At 41.4% G+C, this 21,012-nt stretch overlaps 1 protein-coding gene across 1 annotated transcript in view; it reads right to left on the reverse strand.

The window, feature by feature from the left end:
- Positions 1–21,012, reverse strand: part of rasa2 (RAS p21 protein activator 2) — a 142,049-nt gene that overhangs the window by 37,387 nt on the left and 83,650 nt on the right. The window contains exons 16-20 of the mRNA XM_068041686.1: positions 16,680–16,786; positions 15,451–15,537; positions 15,289–15,366; positions 14,299–14,372; positions 13,792–13,901 (exon numbers count right to left, since the gene is read on the reverse strand). Coding sequence (XP_067897787.1) covers positions 13,792–13,901; positions 14,299–14,372; positions 15,289–15,366; positions 15,451–15,537; positions 16,680–16,786 — 456 coding nt within the window. The remainder of the gene's footprint in view (positions 1–13,791; positions 13,902–14,298; positions 14,373–15,288; positions 15,367–15,450; positions 15,538–16,679; positions 16,787–21,012) is intronic.

The raw sequence follows: 21,012 nt of genomic DNA on the forward strand, positions 1-21,012 counted from the left end.
AGAATTCCACAGGTTCAGCACCCTCTGAGTGAAGAAATTTCTCCTCATCTCGGTTCTAAATGGCACACCCTGTATCCTGAGACTGTGACCCCTGGTTCTGGAATTCCCAGCCATCGGGAACATCCTCTCTGCATCTAGCCTGTCTAGTCCTGTTAGAATTTTTTAGGTTTCTCTGAGATCCCCTCTCATTCTTCTAAACAGTGAATATAGGCCTAGTCGACCCAATCTCTCCTCATAAGTCAATCCTGCCATCCCAGGAATCAGCCTAGTAAATCTTCTTTGCACTCCCTCCATGGCAAGAACATCCTTCCTCAGATAAGGAGACCAAAACTGCACACGATACTCCAAATGTGGTCTCACCAAGGCCCTGTATAACTGCAGTAAGACATCCTTGCTCCTGTACTCAAATCCTCTTGCAATGAAGGCCAACATACCATTCGCCTTCCTAACTGCTTGCTTTCAGTGACTGGTGTACAATGACACCCTGGCCTTGTTGCACCTCCCACTTTCCCAATCTATCACCATTCAGATAATAATCTGCCTGTTTTTACAACCAAAGTGGATAACCTCACATTTATCCACATTATACTGCATATGCCATGCATGTGCCCACTCACCCAACTTGTCTAAATAACATTGGAACCTCTTTGCATCCTCCTCACAGCACACATTCCGCCCACCCCCCCACCCCCAGCTTTGTCTCATTTGCAAACTTGTAAATATTACATTTAGCTCCCTCACCCAAGTCCTAATATATATTGGGAATAGCTGGGGCCCAAGTACTGATCCCAGCGGTACCCCACTAGTCACAGCCTGCCAGCCAGAAAAAGACCTGCTTATTCCTACTCTCTGTTTCCTGTCTGTCAACCAATTCTCAATCCATGCCAATATATTACCCCCAATCCCATGTGCTTTAATTTTGCACATTAACCTCTTATGTGACACTAGGGGGAACTAGTAAATAAGGCCAGTAAGACTAAGAGGAAGAGCAGGCAGAGAGATGTTGCTGAGTACAGCAGGACTGGTGGTCTGAAGTGCATTTGTTTCAATGCGAGAAGTATAACAGGTAAGGCAGATGAACGTAAAAGCTTGGATTAGTACTTGGAACTATGATGTTGTTGCTATTACACAGACTTGGTTGAGGGAAGGACAGGATTGGCAGCTAAATGTTCCGGGATTTAAAAGCTTCAGGCGGGATAGAGGGGGATGTAAAAGGGGTGGGGGGTTTGCATTACTGGTTAAGGAGAATATCTCAGCTGCACTGCGGGAGGACACCTCGGAGGGGTCATGCAGCGAGGCAATATGGGTGGAGCTCAGGAATAGGAAGGGTGCAGTCAAAATATTGGGGGTTTACTACAGGCCTCCCAACAGCCAGCGGGAGGTAGAGGAGCAGATATGTAGACAAATTTTGGAAAGATGTAAAGGTAACAGGGTTGTAGTGCTGGGTGATTTTAACTTCCCCAATATTGACTGGGACTCACTTAGTGCTAGGGGCTTGGATGGGGCAGAATTTGTAAGGAGCATCCAGGAGGGCTTCTTGAAACAATATGTAGATAGTCCAACTAGGGATGGGGCCGTACTGGACCTGGTATTGGGGAATGAGCCCGGCCAGTTGGTCGAAGTTTCAGTAGGGGAGCATTTCGGGAGCAGTGACCATAATTCCATAAGTTTGAAGGTACTTGTGGATAAGGATAAGAGTAGTCCTCGGGTGAAGGTGCTAAATTGAGGGAAGGCTAATTATAACAATATTAGGCAGGAACTGAAGAATTTAGACTGGGGGCAGCTGTTTGAGGGTAAATCAACATCTGACATGTGAGAGTCTTTCAAACGTCAGTTGATTAGAATCCAGGACCAGCATGTTCCTGTGAGGAAAAAGAATAAGTTTGGCAAGTTTCGGGAACCTTGGATAATGAGGGATATTGTGAGCTGAGTCAAAAAGAAAAAGGAAGCATCTGTAAGGGCTGGAAGGCTGGGAACAGACGAAGCCCTTGAGGAATATAAAGACAGTAGGAAGGAACTTAAGCAAGGAGTCAGGAGGGCTAAAAGGGGTCATGAAAAGTCATTGGCAAACAGGATTAAGGAGAATCCCAAGGGTAACCAGGGAAAGGGTTGGCCCACTCAAGGACAGAGGAGGGAATCTATGTGTGGAGCCAGAGGAAATGGGCGAGGTACGAAATGAGTACTTTGCATCAGTATTTACCAAAGAGAAGGACTTGGTGGATGATGAATCTAGGGAAGGGAGTGTAGTTAGTCCCGGTCATGTCGTTATCAAAAAGGAGGTGTTGGGTGTCTTGCAAAGCATTAAGGCAGATAAGTCCCCTGGGCCTGATGGGATCTACCCCAGACTACTCAGGGAGGCAAGGGGAGAAATTGCTGGGGCCTTGACAGAAATCTTTGTATCCTCATTGGCTACAGGTGAGGTCCCAGAGGACTGGAGAATAGCCAATGTTGTTCCTTTGTTTAAGAAGTGTAGCAAGGATAATCCAGGAAATTATAGGCCGGTGAGCCTTACGTCAGTGGTAGGGAAATTATTGGAGAGGAATCTATAGGACAGGATTTACTCCCATTTGGAAACAAATTAACTTATTAGCAAGAGGCAGCATGGTTTTGTGAAGGGGAGGTCGTGACTCACTAACTTGATTAAGCTTTTTGAGGAAGTGACAAAGATGATTGACGAAGGAAGGGCAGTGGATGTTGTCTACATGGACTTCAGTAAAGCCTTTGACGAGGTCCCTCATGGCAGACTGGTACAAAAGGTGAAGTCACACGGGATCAGAGGTGAGCTGGCAAGATGGGTGCAGATCTGGCTCGGTCATAGAAGACAGAGGGTAGCAGTGGAAGGGTGCTTTTCTGAATGGAGGGATGTGACTAGTGGTGTTCCACAGGGATCAGTGCTGGGACCTTTGCTGTTTGTAGTATATATAAATGATTTGGAGGAAAATGTAGCTGGTCTGATTAGTAAGTTTGCGGACGACACAAAGGTTGGTGCAGTTGCGGATAGTGATGAAGATTGTCAGAGGATACAGCAGGATATAGATCGGTTGGAGACTTGGGCGGAGAAATGGCAGATGGAGTTTAATCTGGACAAATGTGAGGTAATGCATTTTGGAAGATCTAATACAGGTGGGAAGTATACAGTAAATGGCAGAACCCTTAGGAGTATTGACAGGCAGAGAGATCTGGGCGTACAGGTCCACAGGTCACTGAAAGTGGCAACGCAGGTGGATAAGGTAGTCAAGAAGGCATACGGCATGCTTGCCTTTTTCGATCGGGGCATAGAGTATAAAAATTGGTAAGTCATGCTGCAGCTGCACAGAACTTTAGTTCGGCCACACTTAGAATATTGCGTGCAATTCTGGTCGCCACACTACCAGAAGGACGTGGAGGCTTTGGAGAGGGTACAGAAGAGGTTTACCAGGATGTTGCCTGGTCTGGAGGGCATTAGCTATGAGGAGAGGTTGGATAAACTCGGATTGTTTTCACTGGAACGACGGAGGTGGAGGGGCGACATGATAGAGGTTTACAAAGTTATGAGTGGCGTGGACAGAGTGGATAGTCAGAAGCTTTTTCCCAGGGTGGAAGAGTCAGTTACTAGGAGACATAGGTTTAAAGTGCGAGGGGCAAAGTTTAGAGGGGATGTGCAAGGCATGTTCTTTACACAGAGAGTGGTGAGTGTCTGGAACTTGCTGCCGGGGGAGGTGGTGGAAGCAGGTACGATAGCGACGTTTAAGAGGCATCTTGACAAATACATGAATAGGATGGGAATAGAGGAATATGGTCCCCGGAAGTGCAGAAGGTTTTAGCTAGACAGGCATCAAGATAGGCGCAGGCTTGGAGGGCCAAATAGCCTGTTCCTGTGCTGTACTGTTCTTTGTCCTTATCAAAAGCCTTCGGAAAATCCAAATACACCACATCCACTGCTTCTCCCTTATCTAGTCTACTAGTTACATCCTCAAAAAACTCCAGTAGATTTGTTAAGCATGATTTCCCTTTCATAAACCCATGCTCACTTTGTCCTATCCCGCTTATGCTTTCCAGGTGTTCTGCTATCACATCCTTTATAATAGACTCTAGCATTTTCCCCACTACTGACGCAAGGCTAACTGGTCTGAGATTCTTTTTTTTTCTCTCCCTCCTTTTTTAAATAGTGGGGTTAGATTTGTCACCCTCCCATCTGTAGGAACTGCTCCAGAGTGTATAGAATTTTGGAAGATGACCACCAATGCATCCAGTATTTTCAGGGCCACTTCCTTTTGTACTCTGGGATGTAGATTAGCAGGCCCTGGGGATGTGTCAGCCTTTAACCCCATTAATTTCCTTAGCACTATTTTTTCACTAATACGGATTTCCTTCAGTTCCTCCCTCTCATTAGACCCTTGGCTCCCTAACATTTCTGGGAGGTTATTTGTGTCCTCCTTTGTGAAGACAGAACCAAAGTATGTATTTAATTGTTCTGCCATTTCATTGTTCCCCATTATAATTTCCCCCGTTTCAGTGTAAGGGACCTACATTTGTCTTCACTAATCTTTTTCACTTCACATATTTTCAGAAGCTTTTACAGTCAGTTTTTATGTTCCCTGCAAGTTTACTCTCATACTCTATTTTCCCCCGCTTAATCAACCTCTTTGTCCTCCTTTGCTGAATTCTAAACTGCTCCCAATCCTCAGACTTGCTGCTTTTTCTGGCAATTTTAGATGCCTCCTCTTTGGATCTAATACTGTCCCTAATTTCTTTTGTAAGCCACGGTTGAGTCACCTTTCCGGTTTTATTTTTGCGCCAGACATGAATGAATAATTGTTGTAATTCATGCATACATTCTTTAAATATTATCCATTGCCTATCCACCATCAACCCTTTTAGTAAAGTTCCCCAATCTATAGTAGCCAACTCGTGCCTCATACCTTCGTAGTTTCCTTTATTTAGATTCAGGACCCTACTTTCGGATTCAACAACTTCACTCTCCATCTTAACAAAGAATTCTATCATGTTATGGTCGTTCTTCCCCAAGGGATCCCGCACAAGATGATTGTTAATTAATCTTTTCACGTTGCACAATACCCAGTCTAGGATAGCCTGTTCTCTAGTTGGTTCCTCAATGTATGGGTCTAAAAAGTTAGGCCACAGCTGGAGTACTGTATACAGTTCTGGGCACCACATATGGGAAGGATGTGATTGCACTGGAGAGGGTGCAGAAGAGATTCACCAGGATGTTGCCTGGGCTGGAGCATTTCAGCTATGGAGAGAGACTGGGATAGGCTAGGGTTGTTTTCCTTAGAGCAGAGAAGGCTGAGGGGGTCTTGATTGAGGTATACAAAATTATGAGGGGCATTGATAGGTTAGATAGGAAGAAACTTTTTCCCTTAGTGGAGGAGTCAATAACCAGGGGGCATAGATTTAAGGTAAGGGGCAGAAAGTTTGGAGGGGATTTGAGGAAAAAAAATTTCACCCAGAGGGTGGTTGGAATCTGGAATGCCTGAAGAGGTGATAGAGGCAGGAACCCTCACAACATTTAAGTATTTAGATGAACACTTGAAATGCCACAGCATACAAGGCTACGGGCTAAGTGCTGGAAAATGGGATTAGAATAGTTAGGTGCTTGATGGCCAGCACAGACACAATGGGTCGAAGGGCCTGTTTCTGTGCTGTATGACTCGACGACACTAAAACCATCACATACACACTCCAGATAGGCTTTGGGGAGTCAGGTGGTGAGTTATTCACCACAGAATTCCCAGCCTCTGACTTGCTCTGAAAGCCACAGTATTTATATAGCTGGACCACTTAAGTTTCTGGTCAATGGCAGCCTCCAGGATGTTGATGGTGGGTGATTCAGCGACAGTAATGCTGCTGAACATCAAGGGATGATGGTTGTATTTTCTCTTGGAGATGGTCATTGCCTAGCATTTGTGTGGCATGAGTTTAACTTGTCATGTATCAGCCGAAACTGGAACGTCGTCCAGGTCTTTCTGCATGCAGGCCCAACTGGTTCAGTATCTGAGGAGTTGCAAATGATACTGAACAGTGTGCAATCAGTAAAGATCCCCACTTCTGACCTGGGAGGATTTTAGATTACAGCAAAGGAGGACCAAGCAACTGATTTAAAAAAAAAAGGGAGAATAGAATATGAATGTAAACTAGCAAAAACATACAAACGGACTGTGAAGGCTTCTATAGGTACGAAAAAAGGAAACATTTGGCGAAGACAAATGTGGGTCCATTACAGGCAGAGTCAGGAGAATTTATAATTGGGAATAGAGAAATGGCAAAGCAGCCAAATGATTACTTTGTGCCTATCTTCACTGAGGAGGCTACAAGAAATCTCCCAGAATTAGAGATCCAAGGGACTAGGGAGAATTAGGAATGAAGGAAATTAGTATTCGTAAGAAGTTTGTGCTGGAGAAATTAATGGGGCTGAAGGTTGATAAGTCCCCAGGACCTGATATTCTACATCCCAGAGTGTTGCAAGAGGTACCTATGGAGATAGTGGATGCATTGGTGATCGTCTTCCAGAATCTATAGAATTTTGGAACAGTTCCTGCAGATTGGAAGATAGCAAATGTCATCCCACTATTTAAGAAGGGAGGGAAAGAGAAATCAGGGAACTACAGACCTGTTAGCCTTACATCAGTAGTTGGGAAAATGCTAGACTCTATTCTAAAGGATGTGATAAATGGACATTTGGATAATAATGACCTGATTGGGCAGAGTCAATATGGATTTATGAATGGGAAATCATGCTTGACAAACATGTTGGAGTTTTTTTGAGAATGTTACTCACAAGATTAATAAAGGGGAGTCAGTGGACCGAGCATACTTGGATTTTCAGAAGGCTTTGATAAAGTCTCCCAAAGAAGGTTGGTTAGCAAAATTAAAGCACATGGGATAGGAGGTAATATACTGGCATGGATTAAAGATTGGTTAAGAGGCAGAAAACAGAGTATGAATAAACGGGTCATTCTCACATTGGCAGACTGTGACTAGTGGGGTACCACAAGAATCAGTACTTGGGCCCCAACTATTCACAATATACATCAATGATTTGGATGTGGGGACCAAATGTAATATTTCCAAGCTCGCGGTTGATACAAAACTAGGTGGGAATGTGTTGTGAGGAAGATGCAAAGCGGCTTCAAGGAGGTTTGGACAGACTTAGTGAGTGGGCAAGAACGTGGCAGACGAAATATAATGTGGAAATATGTGAGGTTATCCACTTTGGTAGGAGGAACAGATGTGCAGAGTATTTATTAAATGGTAAGAGATTAGAAAGTGTAGATGTACAAAGGGACCTGGGTGTCCGCATCAATAAGTCACGGAAAGCTAACATGCAGGTGCAGCAAGCGATTAAGGCAGCGAATGGAATGTTAGCCTTTATCACAAGAGAATTTGAGTACGGCATACTGAAGTCTTGCTTCAATTGTATAGAACCTTGGTTAGACCGCACCTGGAGTAGTACACGCAGTTTTGGTCCCCTTACCTTAGGAAGGATATTATTGCCGTAGAGGGAGTGCAACAAAGGTTCACCAGACTTGTTTCCGGGATGGCAGGACTGTCGTATGAAGAGAGATTGGAGAAACTGGGCCTGTATTCTCTAGAGTTTCGAGGCATGAGGGGTGATCTCATTGAAACCTACAAGATACTTAAAGGGATAGACAGAGTAGATGCAGGTAAGATGTTTCCCCTAGTTGGGGAGTCTACAACCAGGGGACAATTTCAAAATCGGGGGAAGCCACTTCGGACCAAGATGAGGAGAAATTTCTTTACTCAGGGGGTCGTAAATCTTTAGAATTTTCTACCCCAGAGGGCTGTGGAAGCGCATTTATTGAGTAGGCTTAAAGCAGAGATTGACAGATTTCTAAATACAAATGACAAAGGGATATGGGGATAGTGCGGGAAAAATTAATTGAAGTGGATGATCAGCCATGATGATATTGAATGGTGGAGCAAGCTCGATGGGCTGAATAGCCTACTCCTGTTCCTATGTTCCTAATGCCTTACTATTTCTTACTCTAGTGTTATCTGTCTCACCCAATTCTTTGTGCACCTTGCTTTACCTCTGTTACCTTCTGGTTCCCATCCCACTGCCAAGTTAGTATAAACCATCCCCAGTAGCACAAGCAAACCACCCACAAGGACATTGGTCCCAGCTCTGTTCAGGTGCAACTGTTTGGTCCCATCTCCTCCAGAAGTGGTCTCAATGTTCAGGAATCTAAAGCCCTCCCTCCTGCATCATTTCGCCAGGCACACATTCATCTTCTCTATCCTCCTATTTCTATACTCATGAGTGTGTGGCAGAGGGAGATTACTACCTTTGAGGTCCTGCTTGCTAGATTCTTTGTAGTTCCCTAAAATCTGCCTGCAGGACCTCATCCCTCTTTCTGCTAATGTCGTTGGTACGAATATGGACCACGACTGCTGGCTGTTTACCCTCCCCCACACAGTGCTTGGCAGCCGCTTAGTGACAGCATTGTGCAAAAATATTTTCTTCTTCAACTAACATGGGAGGTTGATGATTTAAACTAAACTGGCAGAAAACCAGCCAATGCAAAATTTCCATTCAGAATTTTTCACTTGATAGGATATGGACAGGAAAAGAATTTTCTGCCAATTGCAAGACAACCATTCTAACTATAGCACCTCATCCATTTATTGACATTTGTGCTGCTGGAGAAGCACACCTACATGCAGACAAGTGGCATTACCTTCAGTGATAATTTTGAAGTAATTATTTAAATAGTAAATATTGACAACAGAATGGAAGCTTGGAAGAATTACTTGCCCTGATAGTGAAGGAAAACAAACTGAGAACAACTGAAATGAAGTCAGAATCTTTTAGAACAGAACGGTAAAAAGGTAATGTTGCAAATGTCTGAGATTATGCTGTAAACTTCTATTTTCTTATGGATTTCTCTAGCATACAGCTAGCAGAGAAATGGGCAGAATGTCCTTCTTCTGTACTGTAAACTAATATGGCACGTCTGTTAATTGTGTGTCAATGCTCTGATTATATGCAAATGAAGGGTGTTAATTGGGGTTTTAGTTGAGCACTTATAAGCAGACACTCACTGGGACTGGGGGAGGTTTTGAGTGAGGAGCTGCATGTTTGTAATCCTTTTACTCTGCACAATAAATGTGCAACTGAGTAAATATAAGCTCCAGCATTATCTTTCCATAACAAGCTTTCTGGAATTTAACAGCTATTCACTCACTGAACGGACTGACTGATGTCATATTAATTTGATCTAGTGCAGCTATGCACATTATTGGAAAAGGAATTTTCTTGCTTTAAAGAACATGTGACCATTCATATGCTTTTTCTGCACGTGATCAACAGCTTGGAATTGTGTACATTTTGGCCAGTTAAGACATAAATATGGTGCTAACTTACTACATATTAAACAGATAAAATTGTGGAAAACCTCCTAAGATTAAGATTGGGCTTCACTTGACATTAAAACAAACTACACTGTTGCATAATATTTCTGAATCAAGAGAAAATTATTAGTTGTTCAGCAGCACATTGACTCATACACATGCTATTCAGGTTCAGGAGGGGATTTATTTTTTGATTTAAATTTCATGTTGAACTTGGTTTGATTCTGAGCTGAGCTTCAAACATTACTGCATCCATCACCAAGATCAGTTACTTACACTCCCTTGTCCTTTAATGGCTTCCACTTGCTGTTAAAAAAATTCTTATCCATGCTTTTACTATCTCCCGACTTTTACAATGCCCCTATCACTAACCTCCTGATATGCTGTATTCCTAATATTCCAGCCCCATGCCCCTTGGTTCTTTGGCACTAGCCTTCCATGCTTTCTCCCTTTCTGCTTCAGTGATAATGCTTCAACTGTCCTCAACATGCTTTTTAATCATCTCCTCTACTCTTCCACTACTACTTCGCAGTCATTTCTGATCTGTTAAACATTTTGCGACACTTTCTATGTTGAAGGTGCTATATTTATGCAAGTAGTTGCTACTGCAATTGCTGGTTCAAAAGTTTTTTTTTAAAATATTACAAGCTGCACAGTGACACCTGACAACCCAGAGCATGAACAAAGCGATCACGGACGCCAGCAGTGCTTGCGAACATTTGCCAACTCGCCAGTATGAATGCGCGCATGCGCCACCACACAATGGCGTCCTCACCCCGCAATAGCTGCGATCACCGCCTCCATTCCCTGGAACAGTACCCCACTTCAATTGCTGCATCCCCTACCACCCCCCCCCGCCCCTGCCGCTTGCTCCCTGCCACCTTCCCTCAGCTACTCACTCCCGCCCTCGTCACTTCACCCCCTCAGCCACTCGGCTCCAGGCCTCGCCAGTTCTCCCACGCGGCTTCTCGATCCTGGCCTCAAAGCTTCCCCCCCTCCAACACCACCCGAAGAAGCAGGAGGGAACAAGCCACCGAAGCACAAAGCGGGGAGCGAGCGGCCGAAGGGTGATGGGGCAATGTGGGAGCGAGCAGCCAAGAGGAGGGAAGTGGCGCGGCCTGGAGTAGGGGGGTCGGGGGAGCGAGCAACTGAGGTTTGGGTGGGGGAGAAAAAAAAGAGGATGGTGAGTGTGTTGAGTCAGAAGCAAGTGGCTGAGGTACGGCAGCAGGGAGCAGATAGGCGCAGGAGAGAGTGGTGAAGAGAAGCGTGATGGCAGGAGGGAGCGGGGTACTGTTGGGGGTGAGATAGAGGTGGCAATTTCAGCCATTGAGGGGATTTGGGTTTAATTTGTTTGTTGTGATAAATTGAGCAGCGCCATCTTTATTACTGGTAGCTGCCTGAAACATCACAGACAGCGACGTTTCAGTGGATGAGGCTGCACAAGGGGAGGCAGTGGCGTAGTGGTAATGTCAGTAGACTAATAATCCAAACGGTCAGGCTCTGGGGACATGGGTTTGAATATCACCACGGTAGATGGTGAAATTTGAATTCAATTAAAAAATCTGGAATTAAAAAGCTAGTCTAATGGTGACCATGAAACTCATGACCTTTAGGGAAGGAAATCTGCTGTCCCTACCTGGTCTGGCCTACATGTGACTCCAGACCCACAGCAATGTGGTTGACTCTTAAATGCCCTCTGAAATGACCTAGTAAGCCACTTAGTTCAAGGGCAATTAGGGATGGGCAATAAATGCTGGCCTAGCCAGCCATGCCCACATCCCATGAATGAATAAAAAGTGCCAGTACAGTGCCAGCTAGTGGTTGCAGTCAGCAAACGCAGCCTACAAATTATTCTGTTGTTCTACATTTTCTTGTCTACAGACTTGTGTCTTATGAGCAAACTTATACATAGGATCAGTAGAAGAGTTTTCACTGCTTGACCACTGTTCCGCTATCCAATTAGATCATGGTTGATCTGTATCTTAAATCCATTTACTGCCTTTGTTCCATATCCTTTACCCAACAAAAATTTGTCCATCTCAAGCATGAAAATTTCCATTGACCTCAGCATCCACAGCCTTTTGGGCAAGCAAGTTTCAGATTTTCAAAAGCCTTTTGTGAGAAAGCGTTTTCTGATTTCACTTCTAAATGGCCTAGCTCTGGTTGCAAAATTGTACCCTCTTATTCATGACTCCCCGACAAGAGGAAAAAATTGTATCTACGCCATTGGATCCCTTTATTTTAAACACTTCAATTAAATCGCCCTCCATCTTCTCAACTCGAGATTACAAAACAAGCTTATACAATCTGTCCTAATAATTTAACCCTTTAATTCATGGTATAATTCTGGTGAATCTACACTGTGCTCCTTTCAAAACAAATATCCCAAATATTTTCCTGTGGTTCAGTGTCTTAAACTAATCACAACTCTCCAGATGGGTTTAATCAACACTCTACAACTGAAGCATAACTTCCTCCCTCCCCTTTGTAATTCAACCCCCTTGAGATAAGGCCAACATGCCATTAGCATTTTTGTACCTGTGCCCTAGCTTTTAATGATTTGTGTACATGACCCCAAAATCCCCTTGTTCCTCCACAGTTTCTGGTTTCTTACCATTAAAATAATATACCTATTTGCCTCTCTCATGTCTAAAGTGGCTGGCTTTCACTTCCCCACATTAAACTCCATCTGTCAAGGTTTTGCCCTTTCATTTAGTCTATGTCCCTTTAAAATTTCCTGCTCCCATCTACAAAACTTACTATGCCTCTTAATGTCATCTGCAAACTTCAAAATATTTTAAGTGTGCGAATTTTGTAATGAACTTGAGGCATGTCAGTTCTAGAGAACAGAATGTGCAATTAGTTGATAGTTAGTGTCAGTATCAAGCACCAGCAATATATCCGACAGCGCAGATTTATGGCAAAGCTCTAACCCCTCTACGCAATATGCCTTTGCCCCAGCTTGAAAGTACTAATCTACTGCCCAAAAATCTTTGTGGCTTCTATGCACAAATTTAATTAGCAAATGCATTTTTTTCATTACTTACATATTAAATCATTTCACTGAATATCATGGGCATAAATAGTGCTTCAATAACTCACAAAACAACTTGTATTTAGACAAAATTATTAATATCTATATTTTTAAAAATTCGTTCTTAGGATGCGAGCACACTGGCAGGGCCAGCATTAATGTCCATCCTTAATTGCCCTTCAACAGGTGGTGGTGAGCCACCTACAACTGAGTGGCTTCCTGGGCCATTTCAGAGTGCAGTTAAGAGTCCAAAATATTTTCCTATGGTTCAGTGCCTTAAACTGATCACAATTCTCCAAATGGGTTTAATCAACACTCTATACAACTGAAGCATAACTTCCTCCCTCCCCTTTGTAATTAAAGCTCCTTGAGATAAGACCAACATTTTGTTGTGGGTCTGAAGTCACATGTAGACCAGACTGGGCAAGGACAGCAGATTTCCTCCCTGAAGGACATTGGTGAACCAGATGGGTTTTTATGGCAATCTGGTAGTTTCATGATTATTGAGGCTAGCACCTTATTCCAGATTTATTAATTGAATTTAATCCCTCCAGCTGCCAATGTGGGATCTGAACTCATGGCTCCAGAGCATTAGTCTGGGCCTCTGAATTACAATAACTATCACTATGCTACCATCTCCCATATTAAAAATGTTCAATGAGTTTCAGAGAGTAGAAATTGAGAGGGCACTAAGCTTTTGTGGAAGGGTTGTGAGAAGGGTTAAAACTTGGGTCAAGAAATGTTTTTTGTGAGGGCTTTTAAAAGGTGGAAAGGGGAGGTAGAGGGGTGGAGGGAGAAAGAATTCCAAAGAATAGGCTATGGCAACATAGACCAACTTCAGCATGTGTCAATTAAAGTGATAATTCAACTTGCTTCACATCTGTTCGCTAAGTGTGTGAAGTTGAAATCATTTCAGTTGTATGAGGAATTGGTAAAGTTACTGGAATAAGTGTATATTCTCCTGCATTGCTAAATAGTTACTTCATTTTTGATTCCCTCTATACTTTCCTGATAAGATGGCAGGCACAATGTCATTCTTTCAAATCTCGACCAATAGTATTCTTGCAGGCGATTACTCGTGAATATCCCTCTTCACTATTGTAGCGCATCTAACTTCTACTTACCAACTTCCATTTTGGGTGGCATAGACTAGATCAGGAAGCCATCACATGGAACATGTAAAATTATTCTACAAATATACTTTAAAATATATGCAAACTAGAGCATTTTTAACTGATCTCAAAAGAAGCTTAATGTTTTACAGTTGAATTCATATTTAAGCAAGACAAAGATCTGCATTCTTTATTCCTCAGTGCAACTTAAGGCTAGGATATGACATCAGCAGTTGTTGTTGCTAATGATGAAAACAAGTTTAACAGGCATACCTGATTGTTTGTGGTAAGAGAGATCCCTGTTGGTCAAACGGAGCCAACGCCTTTTAAAATTATGCACTTTACGGATTGGATTTCTTCCCTGAGCTCTTTTAATAACTTCTCTGCAAAGGAGAAACAATTTTTTTTTGCTTGCATAGTCTCAAGGATTTGATTGCTTCTTGTTCAAGGATTTGGCAAAAACTTTTGTTGCATTAGTTATTGCATCAGAACTAGCCAAGCCCTAGCCATACTATTCGAGTTCAGTCATGACAAAGGCAACAATGCAACAAACTGCCCAGGTATTTGGTATGAGGGGCGAGTTGAGAGTTTATCTCCTTCTACTGAGCTCTCTCTGGTCTTTTGATGCTATGTTTCCCATTGTTTTGTCAAAATAGCTGTTCTCACAAGCATCCATAGCAATTGGAAATCCTCTCCAGCTCCATATTCTGATACATGTTATTTAATGTGTCCTTTAACATAATTGCTCTTTTGGTTTCAGTAACTTGATTTTACTCTTACCCTTCTTTGAGAATAATTGGTTCATCTACACCAGTGGGCTCCTTACTTTGTGCAGAAGATATTTCATCTATAAACTAAAAACAAAAAAACATACATTACATTTTTCAAACTAGACAATTAGTGAATTTGGAGATTCACTGCATAGTTCAAGAATACATGGAGGGAGGGTAGCATAGTGGTCATGTTACAGGATTACTAGAGACCGGGATCAACAATCTGTGATGAGTTCAAAGCGCACCATGGCAGCTAGGGAATTAAAATTCAATTAATTAAATAAATCTGGAACAAAATGCTAAATATCAGAAATGGTGAAAATGAAATTACCAGATTGGCGTAAAACTCGTCTAGTTCACTAAAGCTCTTTAGAGAAGGAAATCTGTCATCTTTACCTGGTATATTACTCCAAACGCATACAATGTGACTGACTAGCAAGCCACTTAGTTGTATTCAAGAAGATGGCTTACCACCACCTTCTCTAAGGCAATTAGGGATGGACAACAAATGCTAGCCTTGATGACGCTGCCCGCATCCCGTAAATGAATAAAAAATGTGGAAGACAAGAGGGGGCATTGGCATTTAAAATAAATTGTACTTCTTGTAAACTGTGCTGATTAACATTCAACCAGTTCACTGCATCCAGACAGAACCACATGAGAAACAAAGATCACAGCTTAACTGTATTCAGCATACCTTCTGAATGAGAAGGGAGAGATTATAGGACTGTTTAGATGATAAGTACTACATGCTTTAATCTTTAATTTTCCTAGAAATGCAAGATGCATGTTTCTGAAGCTTTCTAGGTACAGTACATTCTAATCTTTTCATCTCCCATTTCAACATAATGAAATAAAATGTTGACAATACTGACAACACAATATTACATTAAAATCAACCACAAAATAAACTTAGGTACCAAAATTCTCTATTTGTAGGATACATCATTCAATACACTGTGTAATATCGTTATAAAGTTTAAATTATTAAACTCACCTTTTTAACTGAATCAATGCATTTTTCTTCTTGAAACAGTTTAAAAAAATCACACATGTAAGATTCCTTGAAGCTTGACTGTAATTCACAAGAAACTGTAAATTAGTACACAAATATGAAGCAATAAAACAACTTTTTCAAAAATATAGAGAAGGTACTGACCAGTTTGTTTTTCGATAAACTGCCCCAGCTTCCCAAGGTTTGGATTGTTTTAGAAATTAGGGTCAAGGCTCGAGATGTTGGAGCATCCTACAAGGAAATGAGAGGAGGTAGAAGAAAGAGACAAATAAGTTAAATTGAAAAGTTAACAGCACCTACTAGTTTGTCAAGATAGAACATAAATTTGAGGATGACAAGAAGCTACTGAACCTAGAGACTGGTTTCCCTAGTAGCTAGCATTTAAGCCTGATTCCAGCTGACACAAAGCCAACAGACATTAAAATGTGAAATCCATATATATGCAGTCCTCAAAGTTGTGTAAATTCACTTGTTAACCTTCCACTGTTCTAGTAATAGCACCCCACCTTTGAACGTACAGGAAGATCTTAGTATTTGTACATTTCAGCATATCACAGTTTCTATTTATCCTAAACACCACTAAAGTTTCAGTCTCTTCGTAATTTACCAACCTACCTGCGACATCTGATTTAAGTAGACTTTTTACCACTCACTAATATTTCACTGTTTGACCTAATTTCTATTTTAATTGTCCTATTCACCTATTTTGGGAACTGGCTGGTTAATATTTGTTTCTCTTAGGTACATGCCTCTTATGCATTTTCAACATCAGATATGTTTTCAAAAATTGCTCAACTTTACTCAAATGAATCATCTTTCAGCACAACTCCCCAGTTCACTTATTTAATATTTCTCTCATAACTTTGTATTTTCCCTCAACATTTTAATTTTGTCTTAGTTCCTACTGGTGTTGAATTTCAGAGGCTGTAAAATTGAACATTATAGTCATTAATTCTCAAGGGTTCACTGCCTTAAATGATTTGCAAGTCAGGATGCGAGTTATCCCCAGAAGTGTCCCTAACTTAGTGCATCTACTAAAACAAAAGCAAAATATTGTAAACGCTCAAACTCTGGAATAAAAATAGAAAATGCTGGAAGCACTCATGTCAGGCAGCATTTCTCATGTACTGCTACACTAATTTAGTTTCCCATGCTCATTTCCAGCTGGGGATTTACTGTTTATACAAAATTGACTGAAGTCACCACAATTATCGCCTGTGCATACTCTTACTTCATTACAAGTTGGTCTCATCCATATTCTCCTTAACAAATAAGTTAGTCAAATCAAGTCAGCTTATTTCATTTTGACTCATCAAGTCCTGGGCTATCAATTCCTCTGTTTCAAAATTCTGAACATATGCTGCACAACTTACTGGGTGATGGGGCCGGAGATGGAAACTGTGAGGCGAGACCATTGCAGCTGCAAAAAATCGAAGGAAAACAAAGCTGCTCACAGCAGAGTACTTCACATGGGGATCATCTGGAAAGACACAGATTAGTAAACAAAGGCAATTAACAGCATCTTATTAGTGTTTATTTAATTTTTGGTGTCTGACTTGCATTGCTATATTTAAACCTCTCCAAAGCAGGCTGCTGAGGAATCACATTCATCTGTAGGATTTCTGTTTGCCCAGTATGGACATTGGAACATACCCCACTTACCCAAGTCTTTGAGAGCATAAACTTAGGCTGTCAGATCCAAGGCAAGTATATGCAAGGATACTACTAGAGCTTAACCTTACCAGAGTTGTTTCCTGCTGCTTGGCTAGATAGGATCATTCTCCCCACTCTGGCATCAATTTGCAACGTTATCAGGAAATTATAGCAACCCTATTGATCAGCAACCCTCTTAATGCCAACTCCTTAAATAGGTGCTCCTTTAGAAAGAAAATAATGCACTTGCATTTAAATTGTCCCTTTTGCATCCTCAGGTCATCCAATGTGCTTTGCACCTAGTTAATTATTTGAAGTGAGGTCACAGTTTCTTTGCAGGCAAATGCAGCAGCCAATTTGCATGTAGCAAGGTCTGACAAACAGCAATGAAAAGAATGACCAGTTAATCCATTTTATGGTGCTGTTGATTGAGCAATAAATGTAGGACTTGACACCAGAATACACCTGCTCTTTAAATAGTACCTTGAGATCCTTTATGTTTATCTGAGCAGGCAGGCAATTTAACATCTCACTCAAAAGACAGCATCTTCAGCAATCGAGTACTCCCTCAGTACATAATTGAAGTGTCAGCCTAGATTATATGCTCAAATCCTGGAGTAAGGTGTGAACCTGTAACATTCTGACTCAGAGGCAACAGAAAGTATGAGCCAAAGTCAACACCTCCCTGTCACCATTAGATTTTGCTCTCAGTAGCAAACGAATGGCATCAGTCATTCACTGGACTTGTCCAAACACCTCCCATGGGATTTTGCCCTGGAACTTACTGTAATTAGAAAGCTATTTCAGCACAGCATCCTCTACAGGGGATCTAGGATCTGTGTGAATAGGAAAAGCAACTGTGCATCTTAACAAATCAGATTGAAGAATCCTTAATAAGCATTGCAGAATCTGAACCAGGAAGTGTTCATTAGAATATTTAACTCAATTTCAAATCAGGGAGAGACAGTGAAATAGAGAAAAGTGAGACACAATGAAAAATTTTTAAAAATCGCCAACTATAACTAAAATCGAAAGGAATGAGACTCTACACCTGTAAAAGTTGATGTTCAGTGCCAGAGGTTGTTTGGCAGTAATTAAGAATCATCACCATTAAAAATGTACTTTCATCTAACTTTCTCTGGCGGATTTGGTGGGTATACATCCTCAGCACCGGGACTTCAGGCTCTTCCATATACTTCAATGCTCTCGGTGAGATGTGGTTTTCTCAGTTTTTGGAGGAGCAGGGTAACTTGGATAGCAACTTCCTGATTTCTGCATTTTATAGCAACATGTGCAGTTGCTGGAAGTTACTGTCCAATTTACACTTTAACAGCAAGCATAGTTAGCCTCACTGTTACTTCTGTAGCAAAATCTGGCCCTTTATGTCCATATGGTGCGTTATGACATGCATACAAAGGATTATCAAGGATGGTACCATTGCAATTTTACCCTTCAGAATACCTGAAGATCCATATACACTCCATATACTGCATCCCTTCATCTAACCAGTCAGCTCAAATTTTAATGTCAGACCCAACTTGTCTTTAACAAATTTGTGCTGGTCGTCCTTAATTAGCAGATGCATTTCTAAATGCTTACTACCTTAAATATGGCTCTTAAAAATTTGAACAACATTTACGTTAGACTCCCTTCCCTTCTTGAACAAATCTGTACAATTCACAAAAGTCAAGTCTCTGAAAGGGATTACTGAAAGGTGACAACATTCACTCAAATTAACGAACTGTACAAGATGAAAATACATTGATGGACCTCAAATTCAGTCAACTTTTAAATGCTTGGCATTAAAAAAAATCTTTAAAATCTGTTTGCTTTTCTAAACCTACCTACAGGAGCACATTTCTGCTAAGCAATCTAGACGAGTTATTGCCTTAGAGACAAAACAAACTTTTCAAAAGCATTGGTGTCTCAACTCATGGAATCATTGAATGGTTACAGCACAAATGGAGGCCATTCGACCTGTTGAGTCAATGACTGCTTTCTGCAAGAACAATTTAGCTAGTTCCACTCCCCTGCCCTTTTTCCCCGTAGCTCTGTAATTTTTCTCTCTTCAGGTACTTATCCAACTTCCTTTAGAAAGCCACAATTAATCTGCCTCCACCACCCTCTCAGGCAGCACATTTCAGATCCTAAACACTTGCTGGGTAAATGTATTTCCTCTCGTTGCTTTTGGTTCTTTTGCCAATCACTTTAAATCTGTGTCCCCTGGTTCTCGACCCTTTCGACAATGGCAACAGTTGCCTCTGTCCAGGCCTGTCATGATTTTGAACACCTCCATCAAATCTCCTCTCAATCTTCTCTTCTCTAAGAACAATCCCAATTTCTTAAATCTATCCTCATTCCAGAGATGAAGGACTTCAGTCTCTCAAATCTTTTCTGCACCCATTCTAAAGCCTTCACATCCATCCTTCCTAAAGTGCTCATTACAGCTGCATGTATTGAAAAATGGAGCTACATTGCTTTGAGGAACATCTTTTAAAGACTTCATACATAATTAATCATTTGTTTAAAAGAATATCAATGGATGCACAAAACGTACAGGAAGCTGATGAGAACTTGAAGAGATAGCACTAGTAGGTCTGATTGGCCAAATGGCCTGTTCCCATTTTGTAACTTCTATGATTTTCCAGTCAGCTCAAACTCTAACTTGACAGACATAACTTGTTTTTAACATAACCATGCTGGCTGCCCCAAAATAACGTGTATTTTTAAATGCTTACTAACTTCAACCAGAATTATGGATTCTAAGAATTTGCAACGGATGTGGAAAAATTATATTTAAAAAATAACACATTGGGATCTTACAAAATAGTTTCGGTGCTTAATAGTCAATGGTTAGGAAAGAGAACACAAATCAATTAGTTCTACGTAATGAAATTAGGATTACTGGTGGGAAGTCAAGGGAAGAAAGCCAAGTGTACAGGAAGAAATACTGCCAAGAGTTTCCTTTTGATTTTAATGCTTTTTGTTTGTAATTGTCAAATTTTTGAATTTCTGGGACTAACTGGTTTAATTTTGCACATTCATCCAGTTTAAGCTCTTTGGGGTGTTCGGAGGTTGTGATAGGTGCTATATAAATGCAGTTCTTTCCTTCTTCAAACTCCGAAATCTAGGTGAACTCACTCATTTTATTAGGGCTTGAAATTTCACCTGGATTTATCAGCCAGGGTTTTCTGCTTCTGCAATCACCAGCCTTTGCTTTTCTGCCTGTTAAAATACATGCCAAGTGCAGAAGCAGAAAAACCTTGTGTTTGAATTAAACTGATTGATCAGAAATTTCAAAAACGCTTGCATTACTCAGCAATCCTGTCTGGACCTTGCATTGCAGTTTCTTTGATGCATTGTGTAGTGGTATATATCAATGGATTACTGCACAAGTAAACCAAAAACCGAAGTGTTCTGGATTATGGGCACCAGAATTCAATGCAACCAGAAAACAAGACCCATTGCATGAATTTCTCAAATAATAGGCTACAGTGCCATCAAGTGGTTAATAAGCACAACATGTATATGAACAATTCATACAAACAACTCAGGCCCTAACTAAGATTTTGGTAACGTGCAGTGGTGAAATAATTACTCAAGGGGGAGCTGCCACCTACCATTTGGAGAACTTGGTCCATTTCTCTTTTACCATGCCCTCCATTATACTTAATTTTCTTGCTTTGGATCAAAGTCTACCCTACTTCCCTCACACTAAATGAATTTATACATGGACCATAAACAGCGTAGCCCAAAATCACAATCTATCACGTGCCGCGTAAATAATACAGAAAGGACACCCATAAACCTAACATAAATAAAATGCTCTTGGGATGAATACAATATGAAGGTGGTTATGTCATCGAGAGGTGAAGTGGAGTGGACATCAGCAGTTTACACTGTGCCGGCAGATGACGGCAACGAGGGGCATGTAAATCAGGATAGAATCTCGAGGGACTCTGGAGGCAACAGCTCAGGATTGGGACAGGGCATGATCCCAAGTAAATGCTCAACTGCTACTCCCTCAGGAGGATGCGCTGCAAAAGATGCACA

Source organism: Heterodontus francisci, chromosome 11 (assembly GCF_036365525.1).
Source record: "Heterodontus francisci isolate sHetFra1 chromosome 11, sHetFra1.hap1, whole genome shotgun sequence".
Lineage (NCBI taxonomy): Eukaryota > Metazoa > Chordata > Chondrichthyes > Heterodontiformes > Heterodontidae > Heterodontus > Heterodontus francisci.